At 36.4% G+C, this 19246-nt stretch overlaps 1 protein-coding gene across 4 annotated transcripts in view; it reads right to left on the reverse strand.

The window, feature by feature from the left end:
* Positions 1 to 19246, reverse strand: part of LOC121673366 (sodium leak channel non-selective protein-like) — an 85679-nt gene that overhangs the window by 33520 nt on the left and 32913 nt on the right. For all 4 annotated transcript variants that reach the window (XM_042046624.1, XM_042046623.1, XM_042046625.1 and 1 more), the window contains one exon: positions 266 to 420. In XM_042046624.1, the coding sequence (XP_041902558.1) occupies positions 266 to 420 (155 nt within the window). The remainder of the gene's footprint in view (positions 1 to 265; positions 421 to 19246) is intronic.

Below are 19246 nucleotides of genomic sequence, written 5' to 3' on the forward strand. Positions count from 1 at the left end.
ATTTGCATACTGGTGATAATCAACAGTTGACTCCTTATAAAGACATTGTTTTAAAGTTATTTAAATCCTGGGATCCCAGGCAATGTAAAAATATATCTTAACTGCAAAGCAAATAGCACAGCCTCTCCTTCTGGCATGTGCTCTACTTGAGTAGAATACTGATTGCACTTGATGTCTTTTCAGTACAGACATGAACTATCTGTTCCATTCATCTCAAAAACATTTTAAAATGGATACTGAAATGGATTTTACCAGTAGGACAGACCTATCTCATTAAAGCCACTGTAGCCCAGCTCTTGCCTGCTTAGTCCCAGATCTTCAAGGTCCATGCATTTAAATCCAGGTGGGCACTGGTAACCTTCTTCCAGCTCTCTGGAACAGTGGGTGTCTGGGATAGCTAAATTATTCCAGGTTACATTTCTGTGAAAAATACAAAATTAAGTTGTTACATAAACTCAGCCCATAGCAAAACTACACATCTGAAAGTGTTGAAAGTGAGAGGACTAAAGTGAAAAGTTCATCAGCAGTTATTTTTACTATCTGATGTTCTTTGGTATACGCTGTTTTCATTAATTAAGCACTTATTGTAAAGAGCAAGCTAACACTCTCCTACAACTTCAGCCTTAGGCAATGACAGTACAAATACTAACAGCAGAAATTTCATACTAATGCCTAGAGATCCCATAAAAATGGAGACTCTCCAAGAAATGGAAGAGTTAACATTCAGCTGTTCCAACTGCTCTGTAATGCAATTTGGACACGATGTTTCAAGCTCCTTTGCAGATCCTGAGAGTGTGTTCAACTGCAGCCAATATTATGACATTGACTTACAAAGGCATTACCTGTGCTTGCTTTGACACTCCTTAAAAGGATCCTTGTGGATGACTTGTCAATCACCTGAATATGTATTCAGCTTCTTGTAACTTAGTCAGGACAGGTTTCCACCATGGATGAAGGGTCACAGGAAAGAAGTCAAACCATTACTTGTGTAGTGCAATTAGTATCTAGGCACTGCTGAGACTGAAACAGATCTGATTTACTTCTAGGTCAGTCCAGCAATGATTTAGTAGAAGAGGTGAAAAAATTTGAACTGGTTTGAATTGGTTCAAACTGATTTATGTAACTGACCGTTAGTAACATTTTAAAATAGAAAGATCATGAGACAAGGGACAGTGCTCCAACACAGTGACACAGTGTTGGTCATTTTTCACTGTTGTCAGAGGCTGAGCATCACTTGTTTTCCCTGTTTCTCTGGCAGCTGTGGTTGAGCTGTTGGAGGCTTTGTCACACTGGGCAAAATGGGAATTTAGGTAGGCCCAGAGCTAAGGGCCATAGAAGCTAAAAGGAGAGGGACAAGTTTGTTGCTCTCTGTTCTATTAAATATATGCCTCTGGCATGTACACATAAATACGGGTTACCTAAGTACTCCCAAACTTTGGGAAGGAGAAGCTCAGGCAGTTGATTCCCCCTAATCACTTACAGTGCCCAGTTAATAATCACAATACACAGTCCTCTGCCAAAACCAAAGACTGGTCACCCCATTTTCCCAGAAGTCGTTTGGTTAAGAGGCAACCTCAGCAAACCATCCCACCCCACCCTGAGCAGGTCCCTGTCAGGGTCTGCAAAGCCACACAGCACAGAAGTGGGGATTCACATCACTTGTGCTGTGGGGCTGCTGGGCAAACCAAAGAGAAGAAAGGTCCAAATAAGGCTCCAACTCTGCTGAATGAGCACACAGCTAAACAACAACTGTTTTTCTCCCTGCTTGTATTCTCTCATCCAGCATATGAAAACCCTGATTTTTGGTTCAGGCCTAGGGCAATTTCAAATCAGATGTGAAAAGCTAATCACAGTGAGTTCTGGTCTGAGAAAAAAAGTCAACACCATTTTCCATTCATGTTCAGGTTGATTTTGACCTCCTGGTTACAGCACAGACTTTTGGTATAAAAACACCCAAAATGAATTGCTGAAAGTTACAAAAAAATGTTGTAGTATTCACCCTGTTATCCCAAGGCTTTAACCAGTGTCTTAAAATATATCATTTTAATCTTGCTTGTCCACAGAAAAGGGGAAACTTTTCAGCCTGCCCTTTAGGATAATTAGCATCTTATTGTTTTTCTGAAGTCCTTTTCCTTTAATCTAACTCACAGATGCATTTTGACAACTAAATTGGGTGAACAGAAGCTTTAATTACTTTATTTTTATTGCTTTTATGCACTGCATGGAATGGCAATACATTAGTTGAAATCTGTCGGTGTGAAACCAAAGCTTCCTACAAAATTTTTCCTAAGCAATTATAAATGCAGATAAATAACTATTGTCACATCTATCCTGTAGTCATTTCTTCATGATACCAGGGAGACATATATATCTGCATGGATGCACACACAGACATGCACAGTTCCAGATGGAGTTTTAAAGAACACCCTGAAATTTACAAATGTGCATAACTAAAAATACAAGATACACAAGCATATGTGTATTTGTTCCACTTTTGTAAACATGCTCAGCACATGTCACTCAAGTATTTAAAAATTAATCTGTGCACCCTAATTCCTTTAAACTAGAAGATGTTAATTCATACCCAGTTGTATGCTTTATGTTAGATTTATGATACTGCCATCCAAAAGTCATTATAATATATAGGACTAACATAAAACAATATTTTACATATATTTTTAGAAATTAAGATTAATTCATTGGCTCAGGCAGATTCAGAACCCCAGTAGCTAATGAACACTGGTACACTGGTAGTTAATGAACTTCACATCATGGTTTGCATTAGAAAATCCCTCAAATCCCAAGAGGCCAGCAGTGTGAGGGCATATTATTAAAAGCATTGCTGGCTCAATCACTGCAATGAAAAGCATTCATTTAAGTGCTTCATTTAAACCTAGACCATTTTTTTATTTAACCTCCTTCTGAAAGAAAAAAAAAAAAACTGACCCCATGCATTGAGTATGATTTAGGGTAAAAATGAAGAATCTCTGCTTATAGCACTTGTACAGATACAGGCCTTTTTGGATCACTGTCACTTGGCAAATTGTGTTCTGCCTCTAGACAGTAAATAAGCATAGACTCACCAGATGTTTTCAATATAAGATGACTTAAATTTTATTCCTTCATGGGACATACTCAATATCAATTAAGTACTGAGATACTGATTCAGCACATACCTAGTTTTAAGCATCTCAAAAGTTCAATTAGGCAATGTGCTTAAATGTCTTGCTGAACAGGGTGCCCAGATAAATTTATGAACAAGAAATAATTCATCCCAATAGACCAACAATATTTCTATGCAGAGTATTCAATGTCTGTGGAGTGCAGCATCAACCCAACAAGCGAGCTGAGAAATTAGTTCTCCACAGGAATGCCAAGGATGCAGAAGGAGATAATTGACTCCACATCACTTGATAGGCATCCTTCAATAACAAGATTGTTGCAAAAGACATAGGACTGTTACTCTGACATGTTTTTAAGTGCCTGAAGAATGTTATGATTACATACATGTGTACATCACAGGAAGAACCTGAACTGTTATCTCTTGGGAGTACAGTGCCTCTTTTCCATGGCATCTGTTACAAAACTGGTCTTTCAACCACTGTGTGATGTGAGAACAATCTCTCTTTTAGTACCTTCTCCTTATTAGGGCAGTTCTTCAAAGAGGGGTTTTGACACCTTAAGAGACAAATTACCACGGTAGCTTCTAGCTTCTTGTTTTCTGCCAGCCTGACTTTCTCTGTTGAAAATAGAGATGGGGAAAAAAATGGGATTTTTTTATTCTGGTATTCTATTAATTTTCTAAGATATGACCAGAAAGCTATTCAAAATTAGCAAGCTTCTTATGTAGTTTCCAGATCCAGAAAATTTAAAAAAACCCCAAAACTAAACCTAAGAGGTATATTTATTGATAAGGTAATAAAAAAAATCATTTCAAATGGTCAGTTAGGTAAAGAAATTAATAAGTAAAAATGACTTAGCTGGAGCTGAAGGATTTTCTGCATTTGTTAAAAGGAACCTCATGTCTGTCCCTGTACAAAACCAGGCACTGCCCAGCTGCTGACTGGAGAGCTACTGCATGTTAAAAATACCACAGCAGACATAAAAATGGCTGGTACATCATGAAGCAAATAAGTAGTAACTGTGCAGCTTCCAAAGAGGGAGCAATACATTAACTGGGGTCTCAGAGGAGTTGGCACTGATTTCTGTGCGATCCATTTTCATTAGTGACCTGGGGGACCTTATGAACCCAGCTTCATCAAAATCACACCAAACATATGATGAAGGATAACAAAAAACCTTTGAGAACAGAGAAAGATTATGCAGTTCTGAAGACTTTAAAGGTTACTCTCAATAACTGTGATTTTATGTCAAGTAATGAATTCAGAAAGTGATAGAACCTAAACACAAAATGGACACTGCTGTATAGAAAGTACTAATACAGAAATAAGCTTAGATCAGATGACTGATAAAATATTTTTCTTTTAGATACCAAGAATTATAGTCTTTTCTTCTGCTAGACATCTAACTCTGAACATAAAACTCCAAAAAAAAAAAAAAAAAAATCCATTCCTGTACATTTCAGAAGAGATGCTTCTGCTTTGCCATATTGCCAGAACACAAGGGAAAAGAACCAAGTTAGTGAGACTCCAGCAAGAAACTTAAAATAAATTCAGAGAACTCCATGGTACACAGAAGTTGTTCCTGAAGCTGAAATTAAATGGATGATGGGCTAGGATCTCCCAAATAAATACTTTCTGATGAAGTAATACTGTGTTTCTACATTGACTTTAGACAAGTTGTCTGATGAATAATAATACACTGCTCTCTTACATATATAGGTCAATAACATCTAATTAATTTGTATTTATTCTGATGATCAGGGTGATCTACTACTATGAAACAACTTCCCTGCACCATTCAACACAATGATTATAGTCCATGAACTCATTTTTTAAAGCTTTAAATTTTATCTTATATCAGTATTTTATGAAATGAGATGTAAACTACAAGCTGAATTCATAGTTGGAAAGTAAGGTCAACTGTGACAAGAGCATTCTGATTTTAACAGTGTTTTGGAGCCACTTTTGAAACAACAAAAGATAAAAGCAAAATATGTATAGATGTATATTAATGGTAGTGGAACCTCTCAGGTCAAAAATATGACATAGTAAATGCTAATTGCTAGGGTAGCAAATAAAAACTCCTTTTTTACAAATTTATTTATAATTCATTGAATCATACAAAAGAACAGATTTTCACACCAAATGCAGAATAAGTTAGTTTAGTCACCAACACTTCACATTCTAGATTTAAAGCTCCCTCCCACAAATGAGTCCATGAATATAGCCAAGACTTGTAATTCAATTTTGTTTTCCTCACACTGATTACTGGGGCCTTTGGGATGCCTTGTGGTAGCCCTTTTAACATTTAGATGCTGATCTAGGAGGTTGCACATCTCTGAGAGGCCTGTATCCTACTTGAGTGTCTTGGATACATCAGTAACACCAAATGCCTGCACATGGGTAAGTGCATCAAGTTTAAAACTCTTCAAGTTAAAAAAAATAACACTTCCTATCATCAGCCAAGTCATCAGCCTTAGTTTGTTTTCCCCCCATACCTCCAGCCAGTTATAGAGCACATGACCTTGTTCTCCAATCAAAAGACTTTCCTTAATGAAGATAATTTATAGAATTAGAAAGAAAAAAAACATATTCATGGCATAACCATTACTAATGGCTGTAATTTTATACCAATAAAAATGAGAAAATCTGCAATTAAGATTCTTATGACAATATCATACAGAAACATTGTGCAGAAGGGAAGTTTTAAATTTACTTTTCTATTTAGAATTTATCCTCTTAAAAGCTCAGATAGTTCATGGCAATTACTACACACCTGATGATATCATTAGGTAGTCAAAAGTATTAAAATTTTTATTTTGTATTCCAAGTTACATTTGTTTTCAGAAACTCTGGGAACTTGAAAGATAGGAAGCCTAGATGGAAAATTGTTTGTATCACCTGATTCCTTGTAAAAAAGTAAAATGGAGAAAGCTTAAAGTTTATTTGTTGCTTAGCGACCATGAAAACAATCTAAACACCTAGGCAAATTTCCTTCACTTTGTCCTTTTAAATGTGTCTCTTATTCCCAAAGCCATATCTTAATTCTTACTGTGTTCATCCAATCAAATCCTTTTCTCCTGTGGGAAACTCTGAACATACAACTGCTATTAACAGATGGTTCCTAGACTACTTCCTTACACTTGTGCTCTTTTTACAGGCCTAACAATAATAACAGCTGCTCCTGCACAGTTGTTAGAATAATAATATTGTGCTATAATAATTGCTACAGATTTGTTTCTATCATGAAGTTTTCTATTTAACATTTTCATAATTATTACCCCATTATGATCTCATCTTAAAAAGGACAATATTAATGAATAAATCACTGATATTGATAGTTCTAAAATTTGCAGTAGTAGTTTATCATTATGATTGGGCAGAATTTTTTCAAAGTGCACTCAGTGTGAGCGAACTCTCTTCTCACTGAAGTCAGACACATATATAATTGCTAACTTCAGTGAAACGGCACCATACTGCAATTGAGTTCTACTGATAGATCTTCTAGCTTGTGCAGAAAGAGACTGTGACTTAGAACCATGATGCTGCTGGAGTTATTACAGGTTCTAGAGAATACAATAACAGTGTCATCCAAACTCACTGGTGAAAGTGAAAGAAATTTCAGAGAGTACCTCTCTGGTTTAAGGACTACAGATTTGTTTAGGCACAATTCTTCCTATGATATTTTATAATTTTAGCATTTTGCTTTTGGTCAAATTTAAATCTAAAGTCATCATGTACCATACTTACAGAGCCAGTTTCCTGTTTTTAATCCAACAACAAAATCTGTGTTATCTTTTAAACTGTAAGTGTGAAAACTTCATCCATATTTAATGTTTCTCATAATTATATCTGTAATTACAACTATAAAGCTTTCAACCCTTTCTGGTAACAGATTGTCTCTTATATCTATTCATTATTTTTATCACATTAAAAGATAAGATAGGGCATGCTTAAGGACTCATGGCTTTACGAACAACATAAACACATAGCTTAAGCTTTGGCAACATTCCATATTTTACATTTTAGCTTGGCAAACACAGATTCTACTAATCAAGAATTAGTAACTGAGGAGAATATCAGACAGCATCTGCTAGGGATAATTATATTCAAAGCAACAAGCCCAAATAACTGAGGGCATCTCTTCCATTAATTTTTAATAAATCTTGAAATAGCAGGGAAATTCCGGAAGAATGCTAATGCCATTAATTTTTAAAGAACAAGCAGCCCAACTGCTTAGCCTGACAACCAAGACAAAAGAAAGAGTGAGCTGGTAAAAAGTCTAATTGCTAAAGAGTAAAGAGCATTAATGTAACAAATGGCAGCCAGAATGGATTTAGATAAAATAATTCTCATCATAGTAACATGATTTTTATAAGATTACAGATTTGTCAAATAAAATTGCCTAGCTTTGACTTTGTAAAGCAATTAATTCAGTAACACATGACTGATTAAAAAGTTGGCACTATATAATATCAATAAAGCCCCAGCTAAATGGGCTGAAAACTGATTAACTGACATGCCAAAAAAAACACTTGCCAGTGAAATGATCACCATGATCTACCGGAATCAATGAGGGAGAAACATACAAAATTAAGAATAAGGATAGAAACATAAATAACAATAAGAGCAAGACATTCTAACAAGTTGGAATTATTTGGTTACCTTGATCAAATAAACCAAAACCTGCTTTAATACAGGCAAATGCAAAGTTACAATGGTAGGAAAGCAAATCTTATGTCCTGTGGCCTATAGATTAAAAAGGATAAGAGGATGGAAATACCGTATTATAGAATACAGGTGCCACATAAAAGTTTGAGATGAGGGGATAAAACAAGGCATATATTGGTCCCAATAACATCATGGCAAGAAAAAGCCAGTGCTTCCCCTAGACTGTATACACAAAGCAATAATGAATTAATGTTCCTCTCTGTATGACACTCATACAAATTATGATTAATTTTACATACATATTTTTGATCACAGTTTAGTATTTGAAAAACTGAGGAAGTTATAGAAAAAAAAGAAAATTACAACACTGAAGAACATATTTTGCAGTAAAATACCTAAAGAGCTAAATAATGTTAGTTTATTAAAAAGCATATTGAAAGGTGCTTCAATTGTTGTAAGTGGATTCACACAGAGAAAATACTAGGAATTAAGGTTCTGTGTAATCTGGCATAAAAAAGTATAACAAGAATAGAAAGCTAACAGTTGAAGCCAGACAAATTAAAATGATGAATTAGGAACATTTTTTAACAGTGAAATGGTTTTTGTAAGAAACAAGAAGTTTCTTTTCTAATGACTGTTCTTCTGCAAACTAGTCAAGAATAGATACACACCTGGGAGACACACTGGAGTCAGACACAAGGTATACGGTTTCATAGAAGTGAAACAAATTGAAGTCTGACTAGATGATCCAATAGTTACTTTTAATTTTAAATTCAATATATAGATACAGTAATATTTTACTACTGCTAATATATTTTCTTTCAGTAATTTTTCCCAAGGTAAATGATTTTTTTAGTATCGTGAAATTCAGTTTAGCTCTTTTATTCACTCTTTATCTGTTCACTTTCAGGCTTCAGTGTTGGGGTTTTTTTGCCAGTTTTCACAATCTTGTAGTGTCTAAGATCGAGTCTGTGGATGGAACTTGGATTTTCTTCCTTTTTTTGGCCAATTTTACAAGAAGAAAATTATTTACATGTTTATTCAACAAATTAAGAAAAGTAATGGTCTTACTCACTTTCTTCTCCCACCCATATTCAGTAATAAGGCATCATTACATCAGACTGCCTATTACGTGAGGCAGCAATACTGAGTAAAGTTCGATTTGATTTTGATTGTATTATTTTTTATATTATTACCCATATTATATATTTTTTATATTATTACCCATATGTGACCTAAGTTAAGGTCTAAAAATATACCTTTGATGTTCCTTCTATTGCTACTCACTGCACAGGAATTTTGAACAGGTTGAGATTAAATCACTGAACTTATCTCACACTTCAGGATGCAAAAGTTCAAAGATCGAACACCTTTTTGCTGAACCTCTAGAAGGAGTGGCACAAGTAAAGACTGCAGCTCTGGTGTCCTGACTTACCCTACCTCATTTTAGGCAATGAAGACAGAGAGAGAGAAATACATCTCCAGAGGTTCGAGGTCAGTGGGTTCATCCACACTCCTGAGGCACCTTTCTCTCTGTGACTGTCAGAGAGGAAACTCAAGGCATTCAGGTTCCTAGCACAGGTGCTAGCATCAAAGTCAGATGATTCTCTACTCATGGCAGATCCCTTATGTTACACAAAGGCAATAGTGTCATTGCCCAAATGAAAACAGGATGGCTGCAGCTACTCAACAAATTTGACAAGCTATTGGTTTGATCTCTTGTTACTGGCACTAGAGGAAATTAAATTCAAATCACTCAGCCATTACCCTTCAAAGTAACAAAGTCACTGAAGTTCACCACAGAAAAATGAGAAGAAATATTTCCTATGGACAGGGCTGAAATGTACATCCAGGCACTAGAAAACAAAGCTCAAAAATTTCAGAAGGTCCAGTATGCATTTATGAAGTAGCATGCAAAAACAGTACTACTTTGAGATTTCAACAAATTCCACATGACATAACAACTCTCTGACACCCCATTTTTGTGACTGCAACAATCAGTCATGAGGGAGCTGAATTCAAATGACAATTGCATGATATGTATGCTAATGCAATCCTGTTTCACAGGAATCAAAACAACATGAATTAATGGCATTCACACAATGAAGGAGGCTGTCACTCTAAGTGCTTAATATACAGGAAATAAACAGGAAGATTTAAAATCAAATCTAGCTAGCTTGCATGAATCTGCATGTCACTGAGGTATATTAAATTAGACTTATTTACAAGCTGAAGTGATCTCATACATATAGTACTATTACAATCAAAACCAGCATTTATTTATAGAATTTAAAAGAAAGAGTAAAAAACCACATCTCTTCTCTTTTAAATTACAAAGTCATGAACTGAAATGTATGAAACAATCTAAGCTGAAGACTGTATCCAAGTACATTTTAAAGTACGTTCAGGACCACTTAAAAAAACCCTAATGTTACATATCGGACTTCTCTGGATGAAATACAGAAAAATATCTTCTAAGTTGCTGTCTAACCACTATAGGGAAAACACAAGGCCAATAATCTGCACTGTAGGATTTGAAAATCCCAAGATTGAAATTCATCTGGGAATTACTTTCATCAAATCTTACGAGCACTTTTGGATGCCTCACCCACAGAGCAGAGTTCTAGCTACAACCATTGAATGGGGGAGGTATTCCTGACTCTTTCTCTGGACCAAGGCACCATGCAGTTTTATCTCACTAGATTTTCTCCTTAGGCACAAGACAGGGTAATCTTCAGCATGATAAAAAAATACTGCCATGAATCCAAATCTGCACTACATGCAAAACCAATTCCTTCCTAAAGCTTGTGTTGCAAAGTGTCAAGACCATACACAGAATGCCTTCATCAAATACACTTACACACACCAGTCACAAACATCTGAAGTGTCAGGAGATGTGACTTAGCCTAGCAGAAGGGGCTGCTACCACTGAGCACGTAAGAAAAAATTTTCAACATCATCCAGCTATCTCCAAAAGGAAATTATTTAGCATGTGGTAACTGGCCAGCTGATTGAGCCCATCTGCCAAAGCTCTCACTTTACCTGGGAGAAAGCTGCTTGATATCTCCATTTGATAGCATGACTGCTACTCAAAGTGGGCAAGAAGACTTACTGCCAAAACTGATCACTGTTTTATCTGGTGAAATGGCTTCTCTGTCAGGGCATTACAGACAGCAGTATCATAAAATATGCAGCTGCAGACCTACAGTAAGGTCAAATAACTTTTTCAGGGATATAAAATATTGCTGGGTTTCCAAGATACCCAAATGTAAAATCTCAAATTGGTCTAGCCTTCAAGCCTACAGGCTACCTCCTGATCTAAAGAAAAATTAAATGAGGCATTGACAGTCTGTAACCAAAGCTTTGTCCTCAAATAGCAGCTGAAAAGCCCTTCTCATTAACCTGCCAGGTAGAAGGTGTACAATAAATTGGTTTGGATTGTAGTTTTAATACTGCTGCTGGGCAATGGCCATGACAATCAAGAAAAGAGGCAGACAGCACAAAAGACCAAATTGTAACAGGCAGTAATTGTAACAGGAACTCTTGTTCCTGATGCCTTGGCAGGCGCCCCACATAAGGAGAGAGCATGAGGAGGTTAAGCCTTTATTTGAGGTGAACTGGAGATGAAGACAAGGAGCTGAAAGGAAGAAGGTGGCAGTGATGTACAGATTTGTGAAGAAAACTGGTCAAATCACACATCAGTGAAACCAGCACAGCCTGCTACAACAGGGACAAAAGGGCGGCAAGTATTTTAGGCTCTGGAAAAGAGCGAATGTGGTGTGCATTAGTGTCAAGTACAAACAGTTGTGTCAAGTACAAACAATGTGGTTCACTGAGTATAACAGCAGGTGTTCTACAGTAAGGACTGATGTTGGATTTGGGGGCCTTTTCTTGAAATTTATTAAAAAACTTCTCTATCTTACATGAGAGAGAGAGCAGGGGAGTGAGAGACCAACTACATAAGAGGCTAAAAAAGCAGTGATAGGGATGGGAGATGTATATAAAGATTGAGTAGAAATATATTTTACATAGCTGGAACCCAAAAATTAATAATAACACCTCTGATAGTAAGAAGCGTGTTTTGGTGGGAGGTTTGGATAGTCCATGTGGGGTAGGATGAAAAATGAAGCCAGAACATTCAGGAATAGGCTGTCACCCCTACTCCAAAGTTTGTACACAAAGGGAGAGAAAGCAATAAAAACTGCAGGAAGCCACTCTCTCACTTCTGTCCTAATGTACAATAGCTCTGCATCCAATCCTCCTCACTTCCAATATGTCTCCCTTTAAAAGAGATATAGCAAAAGCAAAACTCTTCAGATGCCCAGGATAACAATACCTGACCTTTTGTTATGTCAAAAAGGACCACATAAAATCACAGAAAAATAAGGTTGGATAGGAACACTCAAAAGGACATTAAATATAGTTCTCTGCCACAGTGTATTTCTACATTTCCCAAGAGAAGTTCCCACAGCCTGTTTTAAAGATCCTCAGCAGGGAAACTGAGAGCCTCTCTAAGGAATAGACAGGTGCAACTTTATCCCTACCACTACAAACTTTTTTCCTAATATCCTATCTGACATGAAATTTTCGTCCTGAAATTTGATACATGTGTTTCCTATTCTAGGATATTACAGAAAGAGACACCAGATTCCTGTACTCTGTGCAAAAGTGCTTATCCACTCAAAACCTGTGATATGTCCACTACCTTTTTTAAGTTAAAAAACTGCTGAACACTATCAGCTCTGCCCTCTCTCTATATATTTACCTCCTTTAGACTCTCTCCAGATGATGCCTATATGATGTATGATAATACAATTATACGTTTTTACAGGAGCACAGTACTGTTGATCTCTGTTCCTTCATTATGCTCCTAAATCACTTTATGAAGATCTTTTCCACATCACTCACAATGCTGTATTTGTACAGTTGGTATTTCCTCAGTGCAGTATATTGTCTCTGCTTTCATCCAACTTTTCAGAGCATGTCTTCAATTTTTCAAGATAATTTTCATTCTAATCTTGCCTTCCAAAACATGTGCAGTCCTTCCCAACCCCCCATCATCCTCAGTGCAGTAAGTGTATCCTATGTGCCACCACGCAGGATGTTAACGAAACTCCAAAAAGCACATGGCAGGCTTATGTGGACCCCCTGCTCTTTCTGTTCTGACACTAATAGCATCTCACTGAGCAGGTTTTTTAAGCAGTTTTGAACCTATTCTACAATTATTTTCACCTTAACCATGTTCCTCCTGCCAGCTTACAAAAATGTCCTGTGAGACTGCTATAAAGCCTTTCTAAACTAAAGAAATATGACATCCACTCCTCTCCAATTCACATGGCTATTATCCTGCCATAGACAATTATATTTGTTTGACATGGTTTATTCTTTACAAATCCATATTAGCTCCTACTCACTTCCTTGTTTTCCTCCAACTGCTTACAAATTTTTTGTTTGTTTATTCATCACCAAATTCTTTCAAGGATACAGTATTTCCCTGTAATTCCCTGGCTTCTCTTGCCCTGTTACTTATCCCTTCCTCCCTTTTTAAACTTCTACTGTTTTTCTGCTTCCCACCCACCCTCCACTAGCTCTCAGAAATAATAAAATAGCTGAGATGATAGCTTCAGTCTGCTCACAAATATCTCAGGATGACTATTCCAGCATTTCCCAGGCCTTACTGAATTGCATTAATCCAAAGGATTGGGAAACGAATCAAATTTAGGCATCACATTCAGCTTCCAGAAAACAACACAAAAAAAAAAAAATCACCTGGTTTTCAAAACAGTATATGAAATTGATCACTCATGGAAAGAGATGTGAAACATAATGGAAACAGATCTCTTTTAAAACTTCTTTCTCAATATTCCTTATAAATGCTTGCACAGCTAGAAGTGACTCCTTTGCACAGCATTTCAAGGTTAAGTTAGATGTTCAGTGATAACTGCTATTTAACCCGTGAATGTCAGGACATCCACAGCCTGCTCTATTAGTTGCCTGGCTTCCTCTTGCAATATAAAGAACAGAACTTTTCCAGCTTTCTTTATATTTAAGAAATCAAACAATACCCAATCACCCATCAGGCAGATTCAGTGGAGATCATTCTTGGGATTCCATTTCTCTGGCGATGTCTGGTCTTTCCCTAAATTTTGTGATACACTGGAGGATGTTCTGAGTTCCAGCATCATGGTCTCCTGCAGGTCTCTGTGGAAAGCTCACTACCCACCAGGCCTTATCTCAGTACAGCGATTACCGGGTAAAAAATCTTGTGGTGGCTAAATATAAACTTTCCTTACAGCAGAGAGGAGATTAGGTAGTTATGTTATTTAAATTCTTGTATATATAGTGAGCCAATTTCCCAATAATCTATAACATCCACTCCAGCTTACTCAAAAGGACTTACTCTCAAAAAAGCCCCATAAAGGTTGACCGGCTGAGAAGAAATTCAATCAATTTTGACGTCTGCACTGAGACAGACAACTGTGTAAAGCTAAATGGCTCCAAATCTTAATACAGACAAGCATAAGTCATTACTGAGCCACCAGGAGCTGAGGTAATTGGGTTCTCTCATTCTATCCTAGACCATCACTAAAAAATCACCTTTTTGTTTAAAACTGAGCTGGATAAACAAAAACACTGTAAAATCTGTGTTAAATGAATCAGAAGCATACTAACTTTGAATAACTATCTGTATAACAATTCTAATAAAAAATAGGATTTCTGCTCAGAAATCACATGCCCTCTGAAAGTGATGAGAGTCCAGCTCCTGAAGGTTCTTTCCCCTGGGCACCAGTACTGGTCACCACATTAGCACTATCTTCCACTCTTCTGACAGGATTGCATTTAAACTGCATGACTTCACTTTTTGACTGATGCTGTATTTTAATTGGTTTTGGTCAGGGTCTGTTGGGGTTTTATAAACAACATCAGGCCTGGAAAAGTAAGATTTTTTCCATTCTCTTGTCCTTGAGGAGTTTATACTAGAGACATGTAACCAATAAGAGACAGTGTGAATAAATCCCAAAGACAATATTAAAGCAGATCTGGTTGTTCACTAAAATCAATAAATTAATGTGCTCTGTTAAAGAAGTCCTGTTACATTGATTTTTCAAGCTTGGTCTTTGATTTCTTCCCTGTCTCAGAAACCCGGTTACTCATTCTTACTTTCCCACTGCTGATGTAAGACAGTATCTCAAATTCCTTTTGTTCTTTTTAATCGTATTTATTTTCTCTATTAGATATTGTGGTGAACTTTCAGCTTCAGAGTCTTTGAAGTTGTTTTCTGACATTTTCGTGGCCTATCCACAGACACATGGAAATATGACCAGGAACCTCTTAGATCTTTCCATTACTCAGTAATTATTTTTTTATCTGTTTTCCTGGGCATCTCCTGCTTTAAACAAGAAACCTTGCAAAGAAGGATTTTAAATTGACTGCCATGGTGACAAGGCAGATGGGTCTACAGAAGTATTCAGACTATACCTTATCAAAAGTGTTCAAAAAAAAAAAAAAAAAGCACCTTAAAAAATTACTTTGGGAAAAGAAATAGGCAAGATTAGCATTTTCTCTGTTTATGAAGCTTCCTCTCTCCTAGCTCCAGTGCAGACTGAGATTTACAAAAGGAAAATTTGCTGTTGTGGAATAAATATACACTGATTATGCACTTTGAAATCATTCTTGTGTAGCCAAACGTATCTTGGGAGTAAAGAAAGCACTAAGTAGCTACAGCAATGATTTGGAAAAAATTTCTCTCTCCTGTCCTTGTGAAAGTTCCTTTTGTATACTGGGGGTTACCAAGAGTAAATTACAGTAGATCTAGGAACACAACTTTTTTCACCTTAATTAATTTCATCCCTGAAATTAATCTCAGATATAAAAAAAAATATCCTGCCAAACTGTTTATAATATATAGACTTATATATTATTATTTATATATTAATATTATTATCAAGATAATTGGATTATACATAGATTACATTCCAAACATACCATCTTTCAAGCAACTAGAGAAGATCCATACTAAATAAATCCATGTAATATACCAATTCTTGACCGAAAAAGATATATTGGTTGGAGATATCATCAGGAAAAAGTTTTTACAGCATAGTTGAAAAAAGGTAAGTCATAATCATGAGGGAATAGAGTAATAAAATCATCTAAGAAGAAGACAATGTTCCCTACAGGGAAGATAATTGTAAGAATGAAGGAAAAAAGGACTTATCAAACAACAGTAAACTTTTCAGCCTTTGTAAGCAAGTTAGATTCTGCTGATTTCTCAAACAGAATGAAAACTCCGACTGTGGTTAGCTCACTTAAGTATTTCTGTTTGTTGGAGTTAACATCAGAAAATGACCGAGAAGGTGGAGAGACAGGTGGTCAGGCAGTGTGGGCATTGAAAAGGATGAAAAGATAACTTGCAGTAGTCAAGAGACAATAAATGCCTGATAAGGATGTCATGTCCTTTCAAATAAAAAAGAATAGGAAGATTTTAAGACACCATTTTCAAAAGACACTTGACTCCCTCATAATAAGAATTCATAAGGCAGTAGACGTAACAGTGATTTCTAAAATGTCAGAAATAGATGAAGTCTTGACCACAAAAATCAGATTTTACCCTTGCTGCTTGCTGTGGAGTTCTGCATAATAAGAAGCAAATTACTTAAAATTAAAGTTCTCACAGGTGGTCACTAATTGGATGCTTTTTATTGCTCTAATCTTGACTTAGGAGCCTGGGATCTGGTTTGCAGAAATACTGAAAATTTACAGCTATGGCTTAGTAAACACTAAAGTTATTTAAGGACAAGTACAGCCAACTTTGGCCACTCTCCATTGCCTGGAACTGAGCCACCTGAAAGAGAGACAGACAGACTCAACCTCTGAGAGGAATGTTTAACCCTCACTATAACGCTGAGAAACTGAACCTCAAAAACAAAAGTAAAATTTGGCAAGGCAATTTTCATGCTTTTGTACTCTATTACATCCCAGCTAATATACTTTCCTGGATTCAGAAGTGAAATGGCCCCTTCTTTCTAACTATATTTTGGACCAATATCTGTCCATATTGTCCTCTTTTCGCACCAGAACTGTTATTTCTTTCTCTATATTTATTTTCCTAGCCCATGGTGGGAATTATAAATTCTGCAGTTAACTCCAGGAAGGTCAGCCTTGACCTACATGAAGGCGGCCCACTGTAACTCCAACCTGAGCTTCCACACCGCATTCCTCAAAATTTAAATAGGTGTAAGTCTCCACAATATATCACGGTAAATATTACAGACAAGAAGAGGAAATCAGTATTTTCAGAGTAGGAATGAGCAGTATGCCAAAACTGAGGTATACATTCACATGTCAAGAAACAAAGAAGAAAGTATGTTGTTCTTTGGATGAGCACCATTCATCAGAATAAATGGGGGAACACTTTCAGGGAAAAAAGTGGTGTGCAATGTAACTGTAGTCATCATGCACAATCACAGGAACCATTTAAAATTATAACTCTGGTTTGGAGATAGCAAAAGTGATTAACTGCTTGCTGAGGGTGCCAATCCCAGGTACCTTAGAAGTAACTTAAATTAGATTACTAATATTTATACAGCTAAAGCCATATATACTTGATGATATTGAAAAAAAAAAGGAGTTAATGCTAGATGTTCAAACCTCAAGTCTAAAATTCCCTTAGTTCTGCATACTTGACTTTTCCAACTTTAACCCTATTTAGGCAGGTTTTAAATTTTATTTTATACACTGGACATTTGTCCCTTCTAACATTTTCCTGTAATCCAGCCTTTCAAAAACCTAAAATTGAGGGGTTTCTGTATACCTTTTTTTTTTTTTTAATAATAATAATAATAATGCCTTATTCAGAGAGCAACCCAAGACATGCAGAAAAATTAGCCAAAATATTTATGGCCAGCCTTAAAGTTATAAACTTAAATTTCCATATGGCAAACATCATTATGTCACATTTCATCTTTTTCTGCTGATTTTAAGGAACAGTTATATTCAGTGACACAAGCAAGTACCTGATGCGCAATCTTTCCTGCATTGTGTATTCCATTTCTTGTTCTTCCAAAGAACATTCTTTAACTCACAGAATTACAGACCTTCTCATTACCACAAGCAAATTTTTTACAAAGAATCTTTTTCCCCATGTCTACAGGAAACTGTCAAAACATCTGTCCTATAAAGATTTTCTCTTAAAAAAGAGAGGAAAAGTTAGAATGAAAGAACTTATGTGCATGAAATATATGAAGATCAGCTCCACATTTTACTACATTATTGATTACATAATTGAGAAAATGCCCCAAAGCAATTTTTTTTAATTCAACAAAACATCATATTTTGGTATTTGGTATACCGTATTCTCAAATAATTTTATAAACATTTTTGTATCTGCTGCTTCTGATTTTATACTTGATAGTTTTTAGTTCTAGTTTAGAAAAAGCTTTAACACAGTTTTGCAATGATCAGATATTTTATTCAGCTCAGTAGCAGATTAATTGGTGTTTTGCTTTCTTACAATACTTACTCTATTAATTTTATGTTCTGACAAATTCAATACAGGAATAAAAGGATCCAATTTGACTAAAACAAAGGCCACAACTCCAGAGCCAACATCTCCCTATGCAAAGGAACAGGGACCAAACAAAGAAATAGATGCAATAGCCTCTCACAATGTAATGGTAGTCAAGAACACAGTCAAGCCCCCAATTCAACAGGACAGGTAAGCATGTTATCTGTGATTTTATGAGCCATCTCAGTGACTCAAGAGGCTATATTGTACTTTCGAGGTAATCTTGTGGTTAAGTACATGTCGAATCAAGAACGTGACGTATACTCGATTACCAGTGTAAAATATTGATCATCGGTATTTTGCCAAGGCTGGGAAAAAAGGATCTTTGAACCATAGCATCAGGTCCCAGAGAACTCTTATTTCTGAAAGGGCCTGAGATACTGGAAGAGGTTGCCCAGAGAGGTGGTAGATGCCCCATCCCTGGAAACATGCAAGGTCAGGTTAGACAGGGGCTCTGAGTAACATGATCTACTTGAAGATGTCCCTGCTCATTGCAGGGAGGTTGGACTAGATGACCTTTAAAGGTCCCCTCCAGCCCAAACTACTCTGTGATTCTATGATTCTACGGGTTCTTTAGGTCTGGCCCCATATAAAGACATTCTAGGAAAAGACAGAAGAGTGCAAAAGCTGACGAATCATCAGTGACCCAGATCAGCCACCAGTGGCAATGCTCTTCTTAAAAATCCCTTATGCTTTCCTGCTCTCTCACCTCCCTGCCCCACCCAATATACACAGTCACTCAGTCCCGTAAGTCAGACTACAGCCAAGTGCCACAAATTGTAATCTCTCTGTCACGGTTAGAATTTGTATTTTTCATAATTCTTACTATTTTTGTTTCCCCAATTTGCGTTAGTGTATTTTGCTGGACTGCTTTTAATCTATTAAG

The sequence above is a fragment of the Corvus kubaryi genome, unplaced genomic scaffold (genome assembly GCF_017639235.1).
Source record: "Corvus kubaryi isolate FWS band 111438036 unplaced genomic scaffold, C.kubaryi_AGA036_p1.0 65366, whole genome shotgun sequence".
Classification (NCBI taxonomy): Eukaryota; Metazoa; Chordata; class Aves; order Passeriformes; family Corvidae; genus Corvus; species Corvus kubaryi.